The sequence below is a fragment of the Notamacropus eugenii genome, chromosome 1 (genome assembly GCF_028372415.1).
Source record: "Notamacropus eugenii isolate mMacEug1 chromosome 1, mMacEug1.pri_v2, whole genome shotgun sequence".
In the NCBI taxonomy this organism is placed as follows: domain Eukaryota; kingdom Metazoa; phylum Chordata; class Mammalia; order Diprotodontia; family Macropodidae; genus Notamacropus; species Notamacropus eugenii.
In genome coordinates, this window is record NC_092872.1 from 128,888,622 (window position 1) to 128,906,922 (window position 18,301).

An 18,301-nucleotide genomic window follows, 5' to 3' on the forward strand; every position below is an offset into this window, starting at 1 on the left:
GGTAAGGAAAGAAGTCAGTAAAATCCAGTAACAATCTGGAAAAGAGAGAAGACAGTCAATTCTTTACTCCCCAGAAATCCTCTAACTTCTAGTATTAAAATCTGCTGAGAAATGACAACTTTCAGATAAGCTTGAATGTTGTTGCTGGGGCTAAAAAATCCTGAATGGGAATTGGGACCTGGTTGTTGAGGTGCCAAACTCCCCTGACTTCCCTTCCTCAGAAGTCTAAATTCCCATTCTCAGAATGAGAATTCCCATTCTCAGAAATCTAAAGGAGAAAAACAACTTACAGAAATAGATGGAAAGTTTTAAAATCTCTGGGCTTTTTTTTTTTTCCAATTATGTTTCAGAAGCAGCTGAGCTAAGCCGAATGGAACAGTTTTGTTTGATGTGGTTTTATTGTGATTGTGGCTGTTTATATAAAAAAAAAGAGATACATTATCTTCTCACTATGATATTTAACAAACCAAGTAAAGAATAAAGATTCAGACGAGGTGTCAGGGCTGAGCTGGGCCAGCCTCTGGGCATTTGTTGAAAGGTAATATTAGCCTCAAGTTTAGGTTGGAACTTGCTGAAAAAAGGCATTGATTATGTCTATTTTTATAATGACTATGCATGCCTGTAGTAGAACTCAGTGAATTGTCAACATATGGCATCATCTGTCTCATGGAGTTTTTGTAAGGATCATATGAACATATACTTTGTAACTGTAATAAAGGATGCACTTATCAGTTATTATCATCGTAAACTCTACTTGTTAAAGTGATCCGTTAGAAAATATTGTTTTCCATTAGACTAACTTGCGTCATCATGACTGAATGAGTTTGATTAGGCGTTGCTTACTGTTATTTAGTGTTTTTTCTACGAGTCCAGTACTAATGCTAAGAATATTTTAGCTCATGAAACATCTTTCTCATTCATTTTTAAAAGCTTGCTTTGGGGATTGTCCTTGTTCTCACAGGCAGCCCAGCATGCCCAAAAACAGTCTACCGAACTTTTCCAGTGTATGTATTTCAAAGACAAAGATCCCGAAATTGAGGAGCGCTGCATAGCAGATGGTGTCATTTATTCAATTAGAACAAATGGTGTGCTTGTATTTATACCAAGGTAAGTTATATTCACCAAAATATTAATACAGAATTATATTTAAAATAAAGTCTAGAAGATCTGTATTCAGTACTCCTAAAGTCATTTCAGACTTTGGCTCCGTTTGATTTGCTCACAAAGCAGAGTACTTTTGGTGGGGAGGAAGATAGAGCAGTGTTTCCCATCTTATTCTGCTGGGTAAAATATGTGTAAATTATGGTTCATATTTATAATAAACGATATATGAACAATATGACATTTGGGCATTTACAAACACTATATGTGTACTTTATCTCTTTTGATCCTTGCAATAGAAATATAGTGAAATAGCAGAGAAAACAACGTATTTTGTAGCTTACCTGACTGCTGCTCCATGTGTGATCTTGGCTTGCCACTTTTTTTCCTGGGATGTAGTTTCCTCATTTATATAAAGTGGACTTGGAGTCAAATAATCTTTATGGCCCCTTCCAGCTTGTAGTGCAGATGTTGTTATACTTATTTTACAGGTAAGGAGACTATAGCTTTGCTGAGGCTGTGATTCCCCTAAAGTCTGGGGGTGTGCTAGAGCTCCCACCAGAGCTGGTTATTAAATCTTCAGCGTGAGCATTTACACCTTGGAAATCAGCAAACACCACAAATCAGGGCTTGATCATTTTGCAATTGTCTAGGCTTAAGCAAAAGTGGAGGTGGCAGGGTGGAGTGCAGAGAAGAAATGTTAATAATGCAGATGAAACTTAAACATGTGGTGTATTACACTTTTTTCCTGGAGAGTCAGTTAAGCATTTACTTGCACACCTCTGCCAAGGTCATACAGAAAGTGTAAAAACCAGGATTCAGACCCATTTTTACTGAACTTGTCAGAATTCCTTACATTATTCCATGGTGGCGCTACAGTCACAAAAGGTACTCCTTAAAGAATTTCAGGTCAAAAGTATCCAGTGAGGCTCGTGGGTCACATGTGGCTCCCAAGTACAGCCTGAACCAGATTAAAATGAAATGTTAAGATTCAATATTAATATTAAAATGAATTCTAGGGGCAGCTAGGTGGCACAGTGAATAGACCCCCAGCCCTGGAGTCAAGAAGATCGGAGTTCATACGCTTGACACTTACTAACTGTTTGATCCTGGGCAAGTCACTTAACCCCAATTGCCTGAATCCTAACACTAAAATTAAAATACAGTAGAATATATGTAATAATAATGTGTGGTTTTCTCAGCCATTACGCAGCTCACAGGCCTTCTTCTGTATGGTTCAGTGGCCCCCATGTCAATTTCAGTTTAACGCCATTGATCCGAAGGCTTGCCTGTGTACAATGTGGCACCTCTGAATTTGTATTCTCCATCTGTGATCCAAGGTTTGGGATTAAAGGTGCAGCCTACCTGAAGAATAAAGACGGCCTGGTTATCTCATGCTGTCAGGATGGAGGTTCCGAATGGAAGCCTGGATCACTTCAGCGATTTCAAGACAAAATCACTTCCACCACAGCTGGAGGAGAAGCAGTCACATTTAGCTTGTTTGATCATGTTACGGTAAGTGCAGCTCCGTATCAGGTATTTAATGCAAAGAGCACAGAAGGCAGTAACATGACATGGCCCTTCTTCTCTGACAGGTACGGATATCCGTGCAGGCCTCTCGCTGCCACGCCGACACAGTCAGACTTGAGATCATCAGCAACAAACCACACAAGGTATCGGAGACGGAACTTTCTCAGCAGAATTCTCTTTTAATGAAAAACGAGCTAGTGAAAGAAGTGACCAGGTCTGTTGAAGAAGCTCAGCTTGCCCAAGAAGCCAAAGTCAAAATCATTCAGGAAGAATATCAGGAATATTGCCAAACAAAAGGGACTAGCTTGTACATGCTTCTAGAGGAAATAAGGGACTTGGCTCTTCTGGACTTGTCCTCCAATTATGGAATGTAAAATATACTTCGTTATTCCATCTACGGAGTTTTGCCTCATGAATTTCTTTTATGCTTTTCTTGGAACATAATTATTTTACATAGATGGTATTATAGATTATTCTAGTTAGAATTAGGTAAACATTGTAGTTTCATTTTTAGATTGAACAGTTTATTGACAGAGGGAAATCCCCATGAGTCATCTGTTCCATTATTTATAGAGTAGCCTGGAAAACAGAATTTAAGCTGAGGTTTTTTTAAACCTGTTTTGGGTCACAGGCACCTGTGGCAATCTGGTAGTCCATGGATTCCTTCTTGGGATAAGGTTTTTAAGTAGAAGTACACAGGGGAACAGAGAAAATCAATCATATTGAAATAATTATCTGTCCATCCACCTATCTATATCTATTGATTTTTTTTTAAACAAGTTCATGGACCCCAGGTAAAGAACCCCTCGGGTTGAATGATTTGCTTTTGCTCATACAACCAGTACGAGACAGGAATTCAGGTCTTCCTGCCTTAGAATCTAACCTTTTCCCACTATACCACCAGCTACCTCTCAAATACTCTTTGAATATACAAATTATTTATTAGTGACTTGAGTTCCTATTGAGTACAAATAAATCTTTTGTAAAAACAGTGAACACATAGAAAATGATAGCTCTAAAAGCCAGATTATCAACTACCTTTTTGGAAACTATCAGTATCAATTTCCTGTGTCCTGATTCACTATCCATCTCTCATTATTCTTCTAGAAAGATTTTCCTAGGAGCAGAAAGAACAAAATCTTACCTTTTGTATAAGAATGGTCAATTCTTAACATTCTAGCCAAATGGGGTCAGAATCTTTGAACAAGATGTAGGGATATTAGCTCATCTCATAAGTATGAACTATTGCACGTAGACTAGTGGCTGCCACAGATAGAGGACACAGAAAAACATTAGATACGATCATCAATCCCTGCTGTCTTGGAACTTATAGTAGAGGGATATTCACAAATAATTTATTTATAACAACTTTGGATTCACAGACTATTCAAAGTAGGATATGTTTTAGAACATAAAATGTCTCTAAATTGGATCAAACCCCCATCTGGGAATCATTTCAACTGTTTATACCTTATTAGGTAACATGTAATCAGAATTCAAAAGTTGGCAAATCTACAGGATTACATACTCTAAATTCCTAGGAAGGGATTTTTTTAAGAGGGACAGCGAGGTGGTACAATGGATAGTGCTCTAGGCCTGGAGTCAGGGAAACCTGAGTTCAGAACTGATTTTGGACACTTACTAGCTGTGTGACTGGACAAATCAGTTAACCCTGTTTGCCTCAGTTTCCCCGTCTATACAATAAGAAAATGGCAAAGCACTCCACTATCTTTGCCAAGAAAACCCCAAGTGGGCTTACAAAGAATTGGACACGATGGAAAAACAATCTGACCCTCATTTTATCAGTCAGGACCTAAGGCTCAGGAGATTTTGACTTATCCAAAATCAAGTACATAACAGATGACAGAACTAGAATTCATCCATAACCAGGTTCTTGATTCCAAATCCAACATGCTTTCCTCTGTACTAGACTTTCAATACACACATATACATTTCAGGGTTTAGTCTCATCCTGAGTGAGTGTCCTTCAAGAGAAAAAGAGGGGAAAACTCAGGGGGCAGTATCCATACTCGAGATAACATCCTTCAAAAGAACCAATTTTACATACATACCCAACACCTAACAGGCAACTAGTTGGTGATGTAGTGGATAAAGTCAGTCTGGAAGAACTGGGTTCATTTCCTAAATGTAAAAACTTTTGACTTAGGATGACCTGAGCAAGTCACTTAAGCAACTCTTTAAAGACTATAAACTGCAGAACTGAGGGTGGAGCCTCCTCCATTGATGAAATCCCGGGCTCCAGTTTGGAGACAGCCAGGTGAAAACTAGAAATGAGAGGCGTCACAGGAGGGAGGTTGATTCCTAAGGTACGTATTCTACCAAATTCTCACTTATTCTTAGCAACAGGCTGTTCTGTGCTGCCTTCCCTTTTCCTATATTAGAATGGACATTGAGAAGGAATGACCTGGGACCTCAAGAGAAAAATTGCCAAACAAAATGTGCTCCATTATATCAGTTTATGAAAATGAAATGGTTATTCCCCTCATGAGTTAGAAATTACTAAGAAGTTTCTTGGCTAAAAAATGCTGAGGAAGCAGTTTGCCCGGAACTGGAGGTTAACAAAGTGGGCACTACAAGAGGCCTGGGGGTTGAGATCACAACAAAAAGACTGAAATGGCTTATGATGAGAAGGGATCAGGTGCTCAGGGAAATAAAACGAGACAGAAATAGACTGAAAGACTAAGAGACTATAGGACAGTTTTACAAATTAGTAATCTAAGATTTTAACTAGAATACAATTTGAGAATTCTAAATCATGGAGATAACGTTTCAGCTCAAAATGTGGTTGTGCTTATGGGTGGCTGAAGAGTAGAAGTAAAGAATTTTAAGTATAAATTATCAGATAAATCATCAAGATTAATTCACTGATATTACTGTGTAATTTCTAAAAATCAGTCTGAAGTTTAGATTCCAGGCAGTGTTGTCTCTTGTGTTTGTGTGGTATGCATGTCAACACAACTTATCTCTGACCATTTAAATGTTGAGAATCCCATTAACTTTCAAAAATATAAGAAAATCACCAATGTATGCAAACTAATGTAAAGAACAATTTCTATTATTATATTCATTAAAATGTCACTTCTGTAAAAGAGCTTTTATTCACATTTTACAAAAAAATAGATACTAGTGTACAATCATTTTTACATCTTCAAATATTAATTACTTTTTATTAAAACATAGGATCTTTTTGTGTAAAAGAGACAAGAAGCAGCAGCTATGGAAGCTATGACAAGTTAGGCTAATATAAATAAATATTTGAGACAAATACAAACAAGTAGGCCAGATCTTTAAAAAGCTAATAAAGTTAGCCGCTTAAATGTTTTCACTCACTATGAAAAAAACATACAAGAAACCTACTTGTTCAAGTGGAGGACAAGCAGCTTATTAAGACTTTTTTTTCCAGTCTTAACTGGGGCTAATCCATATTTTTGAATGAGGCAACCCATTGTTGGCACTTAAGTGCTCTTAAATAAAAAGATCTGTTGGCTAGTCATGGTTGCATATTTTAAATGGCTTCACCTACTCCTGAGTTTTGTAAGTCATCATCTATATTTGCAGTACTAGCAGCACTGTCCAAGATTTCTGGGTTTTCTTCATTGAAGTTCTCTTCTTGAGCTCTTTGTAAGTTCCCTTCTTGAACTTCATTTGTAATATCCTTTTCAGATGTCTGCGTGCTGGGCACAATAACTGACAAATCTGGAAAAAAAAAAGCGTCATTATCCACTGTTACTTTAACCTGATTGTCTTATATTTTACAAAAACATACAAAATCTAACAATTATCACTAAGACAAAAATATTTTATTAATGTGAACATCTTCCTAAATAACTACAAGTCCTTTGGATTTCTCAGTCCTTTTGGACTTGATCAATGGAGGTTTAGTCTTCAAGAGAAAAGAAAGCTGTAGGGGGCATTAAACTGAAAGACCTCTAAGAATCCCATTCAGAGGCTATATTCAAAATCAGAATAGAGAGCTTCATTTTGAATCACCACACAATGACAGCACTGTTACAAGTATTTAATTATACTTGTAACATATATAGGTTAATAAGGTAGTTTTATAAAGTCTCTTCAAGTTGGAAATATTTTAAGGGGTGTACGTGTGTGCATGTGTGCACACTCTCATGCACTCAACTGTCTGCTAGGCTGCAATAATGAATGATTATCTCCCACCACTCTGCTGTTTTAGAAGGGACAGAAATGGGAAGGGGACAAGGGAACAAAGAAACCACCATATACTGGCTATATTCTATATAGTTCTTTTCCCTAAAAATCACTTTCAATACATTCAACCAGTGTAAACAAATATTTTAATGACATATAAGTTGATTGTTAATTGAAGAAGAGCCTGGAGCAACTTCATGATTCTACCAAATGAAAAGTCATGGGTCTGAAAGAACACTTGTATTTCTCATACTCTGCCATGACACTGATATTTTTACTGCTTGCAATAACCATAGAACGATAGAAAGAGCTCTGAATTTAGAGTCAGAAGATCAGAGCTTGAATGTCAGCCCTCTACAACTTTACTACATGTGTGACTTCAGCTAAATTTATTTTCTTATTGGCCTTTCTGAGTTTGGGTGTCATTCTGGACCTCTGCACAATCTCTTCCAACTTTAGAGCTGTGATCCAAATCATTCTTTCTCACTTAAAAAGATGAAAAAAAAAAACCAGACAAGAAGCCAAAAAGGGCATCAAGACAGTGAAAAAAAAGATGTCAAAATCTCTGTATTAAATTTATATTAGAGAATGAGAATTTTATAAACTTTTCATTCATACTAATTTATACAAAATTCTAACAAATTTATTTATTTAGCAAGGTAAATGGAAAGCTGGAAAGCAGTTAACAGTAGGCATGCTAATAGCTGCCAATGTTAATGGCAAAAAAATGCCAACAAAGAAAACCCTTAAAATCAGAATCCAGAGTTTAAACACACAATAATCAGGGGCCTTAGAGGAAAGGCAAACAGCCCTACAGCCCTCACTAGGTTCTGAAGACATCACTGCAGTATTCAGTACAATAACTTCCATTCATGAGGATGACCCTGAATGACCAAGAAAAAGCTAAACTGCTATGAGTACAATATCTTACCTTGCAGGCTATTTTATTTTTATCTCTGGATCCCTAGTATCTAGTATTGTTCTTGGTTCATCGGTACTTGATTAATGCTTGTTAAATGAACAAAATTTTTCAACGATCTCCAAAATGGCCAAAATTTTAAAAAGCTCTTGGTATAAATCCATTCCCGCAGCCCTAAAATTGTGAGGTTTCCAAGAGTTCCAGCTATTCAAGGTTTCACTATCTTTTAAAATTGAACCTTTATCACCTTTTCTTAGATTTGTTATTTTTGAGGCCCTGGAATTACTTAGGTTAAAAATTTCTAATGTATCCTTGGTGCGTCAGTGGCAGCACCCTAATGAAATCTGTAACTTACCCTCTTCTTGGGGCTGACTGTTACTTGACCGTTTCGCCTGTCTCCTTTCCAAGGCCAGCTGTTTATTCTTCTCAATCCTTTGCTGCTGCTCCTCTGTTAGACTTGTGTTTGACTGAGAAGCAAATATTCCTTCCTCAGCCGGACTTGCAAATACAGCATCGAAGTCTGTGTTAGTTGTATCTAGTCCATTACTTTCTGCTTTACCACCTAAATAAAAAACAAAACTAAACCAATATAGGTATACTAACTGTATAAATGACTTATTAAAGAACAAAAAGAGTCACTAAGTGAAAGCGAGTTTAAAAGTGTACTAAACGCAGTAATTCTGACCAGGACAGAATGAATGCATTCCTAAGACGATTCAGACTGCGGATATTGTAGACTTGAAGGTTCTCTAATTTCACTGACACAGCTACTCTCTCCACTGACTCAGATGAAAACCTCCCTGACTTTGAGCAAATTCATTACCATGAGACCATACTTATTAAGCAACGTGAGTTCTCAGACAGACAGAAAGACATAGTGTTGGTCACTAGATTATCACTCAAAGCCCCTAAAACCTTCCAAGTGGCCAATCAGAGAGATTTCAGCCATCCTTCCCTCTCCCAAGAAAGGAGTTCAAAAACACAAGGTCAGATCAAGAGTCTCAAGGGTAGTAACGAAAACAAGAGGGAAAGAACAGGATCTATAAATCTCAAACTGCAATACAAAGTAGTAATCATGAAAACACTCCATTCCTGCTTTAAAAAGGAAGATATGTCAATGAATATATACCAGATTAGGGATGCAACATGTAGAAGAAAATAAATACAAAAACAGAGTAGCTTGATAAACCAGAGACTCAGTTTACTGGGGGAAAGACTCACTATACGAGAAAAACTTCTGGGAAAACTGGAAAGCAACTGGACAGAAATTAAATTTAGACTAACCCTTCACATCACACACCACAATAAGACCCAAAGAGAGAATAGGACCTAGATATAAACGATAACATCGTGAACAAAGAAGCGAGGATGAAACGACCTCTCAGAACTTGGACAGAGGAGTTCATGATTAAACAAGTGACAGATCACAAAATAAAATGGACTATTTTAAGGACATAAAATTTCAAAGGTTTTGCAGAAACAAATCTAACGTAGTATAAATTAGAAGAAAAACTGAGGGAAAAACTTTTGCAGCAAATTTCTCTGATAAAGATCTGATTCAGACTTATTAAGAGCTATTCATTCCCCAACAGATAAATGGTCAAAGGACATAAACAAGCAGTTTTTTCAAAGAAAGAAATCTAAGCTATTAACAAGTATATGAAAAAATGCTCTAAATCAGTGATAATTAGGGAAATACAAATTAAATGTTGGAGAAGTGACAGGAAAATGTACCATTTTGACAGACCTTGAATTATCTAGCCATTATGGAAAACAATTTGGAACTACACCACGAAAGTTACCAAACTGTAAGTACTCTCTTAATAGAAGGAAAGAATTCATATGAACAAATATATTTATAGCAGTTCTTTTCAGAATAAACTGGAAACTACAGAAATATCCTCTTATTGGGTAATAGCTTATAAGACTGATGAAGCACAGTTTCAGAAGAAACTGAGGTAGAGTGAAATGAGAAGAAACTAGGATCATCAATTTTACCATAACATAGAAAAAAACAAATTTGAAAGCCTTGAGAATTCCAATCATTGCAATGATAAATAATGAGTCCGAAAGAAGATGCAACACAATACTTATCTCTGGTTATGTACGAATTTAAAATGCAGAAAGACATAAATTTTCAGACATGCTCAAGGAGGAGGTGGTAATGGGTACAACAGGTCAATTTTTAAAAGTCTAACTAAAAAATAAAAATAGTAATTTTTAAAAAACACAAGGTTATATATTCACACGAAAGTGAGGCATCAGAGACCTTGTCTTTAGTGGAGGAATGTTAATTACGATTATTTGACAATCAAAAAAGCATTTTAAAAAGATTTTCAAGTCAAAATTGCTACACTGACTAAAAAGGCATAAGGTAAAGGATCAAAAAAGAGCAAAAATTCTTACTTTAAATTCTAGAGTCCTGGTTCTCTTTACTGAGAGTTCAGTAACTACTCCATTCCTTAGATATGAAATTTACTCCTCTCCCGCCCCTTCCTTCCACTCCTCGACTTTCCTCTTTGCTTTTCCTAGGTCCACATGCAGTATCATACCTTTACCCTTGGCCTGCAGGTGCTCTGGCCAAAGGAATATAAATTTTGATTGCTGAAACCAAGAAAAATATCTTGGTGTTTGAGGTTATATTTCTTTCTTAAGCACCATGCCTTAAATCCAAATCACTCTGGCTCTCACAAATTGGCCAACAACAGGTGCCAGACCAAATCCCACCGGGTCACTGTTTGGGTTCAGATGGCTCAGAGTGAATGTAAATAGCAATTGTTTCTGTTCTGTCCAGAAACCCTAAGGGTCTTCCCCTCCCAAATTGATTTTTTTTTGACTAGGTAAAAGAGGCCATTCCTTGCTTATCACTTACTTAGCCTTAATCACTGAATGAGTGTTGCCTCAGTCAAACTGAGAACCGAGAAAGACCTTAGGTTAAAAAAGGTCAAGATCTCCCACTATACCCAGAGCCATCTCCTGTCATCCTGATCTGTATCTTGCCACTGGATCCAGATGGCTCCAGAGGAGAAAGCGAGGCTGGTGACTTTGCACAGCCCTCCCTCACTTAAATCCAATCCACTTATAAGTCATGGCATCACCTTCCTGATGTCATGGTCCTCTTCTGGAACAAAAGACAACATATGAAATCCTACTGTATGTCACATTTCTTGGCAAGAAGTCCAGTTCTGGTATTGGGTATTATTCTTATCTTAAATTCACTTTACAAGTGACCTTGGGGAATTCTGTATCGAGCCCATTGTTTTCCACTATATTTCTTAAAAACAACATAAATTTGTTAAAAAGAGACAGATGTGCAGAACCATCGCACAGGAAATCTGATAACTCGACAGACCCTGTCGGCAGGAACCACTTGTATTGATATACGTGACTGACTGTGTGGTTACATTGAGTGACTAACAAATGTAACCAATACCAAGTGCAGTCACTTTGGTCTTGTTGCAACCCTGCCACCAGAACGACCATAAGGAAATCATTTATCCTTCCTGGGCTTCAATAAGGGGCTGTCAGTCAGATGGCTTCAAGTCCCCTGTCATGTGATGCTCAGCTCTAAACTGGGTGGAAGGTGAATTATTTCATCACCAGCTTGTTCTACTTGACCTTCTAAGAAGCAGCCTTTCCAGATTCAGTCACTAGAATCTAGATATCAATACTTATCTTGACTTATCATCCTTTTGCTCACTTCCTAATCTTGACTAAATTGTGAATTAACCAAGGATAAACAGTGTCAGCAACTCCTAGGGTTTTTTAACATCTTCTGCAAAATGGCAGTCCAACTCAAGGAAGAACACAACAGACTTTACATAAGCCTCTTATTGAGCTAGTCCACTACATTCTGGATTAGCAGTAATTTGAATTTACAAGGATATTTTAACCTGATTCCTTATTTGTTAGATTGTCATTTTTTTGCTTTAAAGATATATCCATTATTTGCTTAAAAAAAAAAAGCCCCAATCTGTATTCTAAAAACAAAATGGTGTATAAAAACTTTTCCCTCAACTGTAACCATAACAAATACTTACCATCATTACTAATAAAATCCTCATGTACAATAGGAAGATCAAGTCGAATTCGTTTTAAGCAGGTCTGAAAGTAAGAAGGTAATATATTTTTACACTTCAACACCATCAACAAAAATGTCAGTGTAGTAGAAAAACAATAACTACTTAAAGTTAAACATCACTCATTCTACTCTAAGTTTCATGGGATGACATTTTATTTCTATTATTATTCCATATTAATATGGATGCTTTTGTTCCTTACTAGGCTTAGCCAATTCAAAATATGGAATAACAATAGTAGCTCTGTTGTGCTTTAAAAAAGTTTTAAAACAATTCTGTTTAAAAGTTCTATGATGCTTCATGTCTGAAGGTTGTTCTGGGATTCTTGAAGTATATCAGTACGGTGCAAACTCTCACAGACTCTACACCTACCTAGAAAAGCCTTGACTCTGGAGCCAAGAAAAGACTGTAAAAAGTCTAACATATGAGGGTCACCCTAGTTAATTTTGGAGAGACTTCTCAGAGCACTCAGTATCAGTAAACTAAAGTTTGGGGCATAAAAATTCATAAAAGGCATTGAAGGGATTACAATTTATATTTGTGGAAAAATCCTTGAAGTTCTTAAAATAGTTCTAAAGTGCTCACCATTACAGTAATTACAAATGCCTTCTTAAATCACTTCCAAACATTTTAATTTAACAAGGGACTCATAAAATATCATTTCTTCCTTCCAGTAAGTCTTTGCTCGTACTATATAGGATTGAGAAGGATACCTATATCATAGTTAATACTCACCTGAACTTCCTTCTTATTTCCCAAACGTTCTACTCTACCAATAAAATCCTCAAATTGCAGTTTAGGGAATAGCCTATGTGCCCAGTGCTCCATGTGTCTGATTAATGTCTTCAAATCTTCAGCCTAGAACATAGAAATAAAATTGCTAAACAGAAGTTTCATCCAAACATTTGACTACACCAGCAGACTTCAGAATAAGGAGTGTTGCCAAAGACACTGGTGTTACTATTTTCAGAGCTGAGAAACTTTTAAAAGGAAATTAGTCAGGGAAGAGTTACTAAATCTAAAAGAGACTATATTTATTCATATAAAGGTAAAATACTGAATTATATCAGATAAATATTCTAATAAGCATTTTTAAAAAAAATATCTTGAATTTATTAGCTTAATAATTTAGCTTATTATTAATTATTATTGCAATAATTAATAATTATTAAATAATTAATAGCTTAATACTTTGGATACAGTTTTATATAGGCCATGGAAAATTCCCAAATAAAATTTATTTCAAATGCTACAGCAGTTACACATGGATCATATTAAAACCATATAGATACATATAATTACATAAATGTTTATGTCAATGGAACTCTTAGCTGTAACTATTCACATAAGGCCCAGGAAGCATTCAAGACTCAAGATTCTAAGGGGCAAAACATTCAAAATTCTTAAAGAGTCAAGAGTATTCTACTGCAAAGACTTTCAGAATAAGAGTGTTTTAGCTACAGTCTAATCAAGGCACTTTTAACTTGGGGAAGGGGTGTGGGTTGGGAGGAGAGTGTCAGATTCATGAAACTTTAAAAAACTTTTTGCTAACTATGTCAACATATTTGACTTCCTCTGTTAATTCTATTTTATGCATTTAAAAACAATACTGAGTTAAATAAGCTTCACTAGCATGCCAAAAGGGTCCATGATACAAAAAAGGCCTAATTCATCTTCCTAGGCCCTTTTCATATCTGTATTCTGTGTTTTCATTAAGAGATCAGGACTTCTTCCTACTCAAACCTTCCTAGTTTCTTCATGCTTGAATATACACTGGCACAAAGGACTTGCTGAAAAAAAAACTAACACTGTCATGTTGACTTACTAATAATGAATAATAGTTATAATTAATCTGCAGGAATCACTATGAAATATTTCACTTTCCATTTAATGCTATTTTATAACAAGGACTAATCTTGAAGTCAAAAGTCAAGAAATCAAGTTCTAACAATGGCTAACTAAATAATCATAAGTGACTTAACCTATTTCTCAATTTATAAAGTGCAGATTACAACCACCTTCCTAACTAACAACAGGAAAATGACGCTATTTGAATTCAAGATATTATTATTATTGCTGATAATAACACGAAGGCAAGTGTATCAAAGTTGGCTGTTTCTTACCTCATGGCCTTTACCTTTGAATTTTACTTTATCAAACACATGCCTTAATGCTGGAAGTCCTCTTTCTGAAGTTAATCTGTGAAATTATAAATATGTCCTGTGAATACCACTGAGTTAAAAAGTATATATGCATGGTAAACATGGAAAGTTATTTCTTAATAAATCAAAATCTCTCTTTTACACTAGGCAAATTAAAATTTGATCAGTAAAATGAAACGTTTCCAAAACTACCCGAACAAACGCAAACTTTAACATGATCAAAAAAAGTTAGGAAATACCTCTGAGCATCTAACTTAGGCAAACTTCTTCTCGCAATTTTCTTTGGAGCCACGGGCATGTCTCCCATCTGTTCATCCCTCCTTGTATCTGAATGAAGACAAGGACATTTAAAATTATTAATTCAATTAATTAGAAGATAAGGTGGAAGGTGGTATTGACCGAAGTTAGCATCTTAAAATCACTGCCCTGTGGATAGCCTCGCTTCTATCTACTCTACTTATCCGCTGAAGTTTGAAATCAGAACATCCCCTTTATTGCGCTGCCGTTTCCTCTGGATCTGTTAGGGGTCTAGCTGTATGGTTTTCACCAGCACGTCACCAAATACAGTTCATTCTCCAAACAGTATCATTCACACGATGACAACCGCTCAGGCCTTTTCGGACGCTCCTCCTAACCTGCGGTGAGCGCATCTTCTCCGGCTTCGTCCCTTCCCGGGGAGGCTGGAGGAGGAAGAGGCGGGAAGGTCTCGTCTTGGATGGCCTCAAAGTCAGGAAGGGCCGGCGGACTGTCCTCCTCGGGCTCCATGGGTCCTGCCGGGAAGAGGGGGTGAGGGAAGTGAAGACGCTTCTTCCTAAATAGAAGCCCATCCCCTCCCTAGCCCTTGTCGGGATGACCCGTTTTAGGTGGCCCGGAAGTCCCGGATCCAACCCTGCCTCTGACCCTCACTGCTGGGCGTCTCTCCCTGGGCCAGTCCAGAAATCTCTTTTGTTTGGTATACCTGCCTGTAATAAAGATTTTCTTTTTTTTTCTGGAGGGGGAGAAGAAGGGAAGAGAGTCACAGAGAAGGGGATCGTTTATTGGAAAAGTCACATTTTTAAAGATGTTTTCACACGGACTATCCACTCCGTCCAAGGGGCAGAGCGGCAGGATCAAAAACCCAAACCCGTTCTGGCCTAGGGCTATCTTAGAAACGGCCGTCGTTCACGAACACGTGCCCTCATCAGCTCCCTCCACGGACGAGGGTGGGCTCTTCCTCTAAAGCTCCCCCGGAAGGCAGACGACGACGTGTCCAGGGTCACACAGCCGACGAAAGCGTCGGAACTACACCTCACCGCCGGCCTCCAGCTGCGTAACCACGCAGTTACACCAGAAATATCACACCAAACAACGACCGTCCCTCAAGTTCACAAAGGCAGAAACGAAGGCGGGGGTGTAGCCCGAGCCGTCCCGATGGTGTTTCCTACCGTGGGACCAAGGTCCAGCGCCTTCCCGGCCTGGGGCCTCTTCGTACCCCCGAGAGGAGTCCCCCCGAGGTGTTATCTAGCCGTGATCTGCACGTATAAAGCAATGCCCCCTGCGGTGCCTCCGAGGCCGTGGGCGAGGCCTGCGTGCGGCCCTTACCATTCCGCTCCTTCACCGAAGCCGCGCAGCGAGGGAGGCCGAGGCAGGGTGCCCCGCTTCCCGCCTCCGCGCCAGGCCCAGCCGCGGCGGACTCACCGCCCCCTCGGAGGCGTCTGCTGCATGATCCGCCAGACCCCACCCCCCACCCCAAGCCTCTCCCGAGGACCACCCCCGTTCCGCTTCGGGCCCCGGCACTCCTCACCCGGGCTCCGCCGGACCCTGACCAGCTAGGGAAACCGGATACCCCCGCGTCCCGCGTCCAAGCTCCTCTCGCGAGAGCTGGCCGCGCACAGGCGCAGAGACGCAGGGATTCCCACCTTGGCCCCGCCCCTAGCTTCGTAATTTGGCGCCAAACGAAGAAAGGCGGTGCACTTCCTCCCGGAAGAGCCCTCCCTCCTTTCTTCAACCACTTCCGGTGGCCCTCAGAGCAGACCTGAATGATAGCTTTTTGGCAGTTTATGGTTGTAAAGCCCTTTGGAGAATAAGTTTCCAAACTGACCATATCCAAAAAAAAAATTATAATGTGACTAGCCCAGGGATACCCAGCAAACAAACGTCAGAAGCACAATTTGATCCCAGATCTTTCAACTTAATAAGGATCCAGGGTTTGGGGCCAACCCCTTATTTTACAGATCGGTAAACTGCGGTCCGTCGAGGTCACACCCCTGTTGAGGGGCGGAGCAGGAAGTGGAAGCCAGGCCTTCAGATTGCAAAACTATACAAAGAATGTTAGAATGGGGGTCCACATAATGCCGTTCTTCCGTAAATGCGTTTTCCTGTTGTAACCGGAAGCAGATTGGCCCCTTCCCGGGCGTGGAGCCCACCTCCCCACCCCCGAGATCTTCCCCTACTGAGGGTCTATCTGGTACGTCCCTATGTAAGTATCTCCATCTGTCACGTGATCTCCCGGAGGGCGGAAGCCGGTGAGGCCCGTGCGTGTGCATCCTCCCTGGGCTTGGCACGTGGTAGGCCCTTCCAGACCGCGCGGACCGGGCCACACCGCCCCACACCGTGCCGCCCGCGGGGCTTTCTCGGCGAAGATCCTGCGCGGGTCTGCCATTTTCTTCTCCAGCACGGGAGTAAAGTGACTTGTCCGGGGTCACACGCGGCCGGTACGCGCCTGAGGCCTTACCTGAACCGACTCCAGCCTCCGCACTTGGCCACCGAGCTGCCTCGGGGCCTCCCGTTCTAAGTGACCTGCTGACCATGCAGCCCTGTGGTCAGTGACTGAGAAGAAGCCGGGGACGGACCGAAGTTCGGAGCCCAAGGAGCCCCTTTGCTTTCCAGCGTGGAGGAGCCGTGGCGCCCTGGGGAGTGTCCGGAGCCCAGACTACCCCGTGAGCTTGCGTCCGTGGACTAGGGAAGACAGCCTTTAGAGTCCAAAGGCGTGCCAGCGGGTACGAGGCCACTTGAGTGGGAAGGTGCCAACCCCAGGGCCGGTCAGGAAAGCTGGTGGAAGGTTTGAAGGAAACCGTGATTCTGAGAAGCGCAGCGGAGCTGGGAGAGCGTCCCAGACCCCGGGCAGTGCCCAGCTTGGACGGTGCTGCCAGAAAGGGCCGAGGTGTATGACAGCCTGGAGAGGCCCAGCCCCTGATGTTTCCTGGGCAGGCTTGTGCTTCAGGGAGCAAGGAAAGGCTGGGAAACCCACGAGCAGGCCCTGGCCTTCCAGGGGAGAGGGGACGAAGGCCTGAGCTGAGCTGGGCCTGATGGGATTGGAGGGAAGGTCAATGGAGGAGACCTGGAGAATTAACTGGTTACGTGGGGTTACGTGGCAAGAGAGCAACTCTCCCAGTAAAAGTTGCTGTGTCCAGCAGAGAACAGACCCAGAGAGTCCTCCTGTGGAATTGAGTTGAGCTTCAAGGAGAAATAGAGCCAGAGAACCCAGATGCTTGTCCTCCCGAGCAGAAACCTAGGAGGAGCAGTGTAAGGATGCCATGCGAAAAGACACCAAAGACATAATAGCCCTTTTGTTCTGGGGATGTGAATTGGCTAAGTGTGTTCCCTAAGTATCTGTCTCTCTGCTTGTGTACAGTATATGAGTGCGCACTCTTCCCACTAACACCGTGTATTTGTAGGACAATAATCCAGATTTATGGGGGGAATGCTTTGTTACTACTGTTTATGCTGTGCCATTTCACTGAATGCCTTTTCTTTGAGTTAATTGTGTCACCTGGTTGACTATTAAAGGTGATTACAGTGGGAAGGAGGGGCTCATAAGCAATAGTTTTAGAAGTATATACTTACAAAATACTTTCAATTTGCAGTAGTTGTCCCTATTAACACCTACAAGCTATGAGTGGCAAGTTGGTGAAGGGGGGTCGGTGTACTAAAATGAGGAAGACCTAGACATGTTTTTAAGTTGTACAGAAGGAACCAGTGCATGAAGAAAGACTGAAAATTAGGGAGAGAAAAGGAAGCAAATAAAGGAGCAAGTTTCTAAGGATATGAGATGAATAACATAGGTAGGGAACACTGATATTGGCAAGAAGGGCCATCTCTTCCTCTGAAACTAGCGAAATAGAGTAGAAAATGGGAGATGATACTAAGGTGGTTTGAAGTATAGAACTGCGGAGAGGAAAGAGCTTTGGATGGATGGCCTCAAGAATGAGGTGAGGTCCATAAAAGAGGTAAGAAAAAGCTTTTACAATGGAGGGGGATAGCAGGAGGTGAGAAGGAATGAATGAATCTCATTGGATTTGGCTTGAGGAGGGAATAATATGCACACTCAATTGGGTATGAAAAAT

At 40.1% G+C, this 18,301-nt stretch overlaps 2 protein-coding genes and 1 non-coding gene across 9 annotated transcripts in view; 1 reads left to right on the forward strand and 2 right to left on the reverse strand.

Annotated features, from left to right (window-relative positions):
* The window catches only part of DIS3L (DIS3 like exosome 3'-5' exoribonuclease), a 42,378-nt gene extending 39,350 nt beyond the window's left edge, over nt 1-3,028 (forward strand). For all 7 annotated transcript variants that reach the window (XM_072614532.1, XM_072614570.1, XM_072614523.1 and 4 more), the window contains 3 exons: nt 962-1,107; nt 2,442-2,616; nt 2,697-3,028. In XM_072614532.1, coding sequence (XP_072470633.1) covers nt 962-1,107; nt 2,442-2,616; nt 2,697-3,005 — 630 coding nt within the window. In that variant the 3' untranslated portion in view covers nt 3,006-3,028. The remainder of the gene's footprint in view (nt 1-961; nt 1,108-2,441; nt 2,617-2,696) is intronic.
* A 2,703-nt stretch (nt 3,029-5,731) lies between these two features.
* Nucleotides 5,732-16,074, reverse strand: TIPIN (TIMELESS interacting protein). Its single transcript, XM_072614587.1, has 8 exons — nt 15,558-16,074; nt 14,612-14,746; nt 14,216-14,303; nt 13,938-14,013; nt 12,550-12,672; nt 11,776-11,839; nt 8,091-8,297; nt 5,732-6,348 (listed from the first exon to the last, which is right to left on the reverse strand). The coding sequence occupies exons 1-8, from the start codon at nt 16,057-16,059 to the stop codon at nt 6,158-6,160; spliced, it is 1,386 nt and encodes a 461-aa protein (XP_072470688.1). The 5' UTR covers nt 16,060-16,074; the 3' UTR covers nt 5,732-6,157.
* Nucleotides 11,044-11,181, reverse strand: LOC140521885 (small Cajal body-specific RNA 14). Its single transcript, XR_011973163.1, has one exon.
* Nucleotides 16,075-18,301: the final 2,227 nt, after the last annotated feature.

Bases quoted from the DNA above. Each gene is read 5' to 3' on its own strand.
- TIPIN (XM_072614587.1), bottom strand. From the start codon at position 16,059: ATGGTCAGTTTGGAAACTTATTCTCCAAAGGGCTTTACAACCATAAAC. The intron at 14,747-15,557 runs GTAAGGGCCGCA...TCTTCCCGGCAG, and splicing joins TTCGGTGAAGGAGCGGAATG to GACCCATGGAGCCCGAGGAG. The intron at 14,014-14,215 runs GTATTTCCTAAC...ATAATTTCACAG, and splicing joins CCTAAGTTAGATGCTCAGAG to ATTAACTTCAGAAAGAGGAC.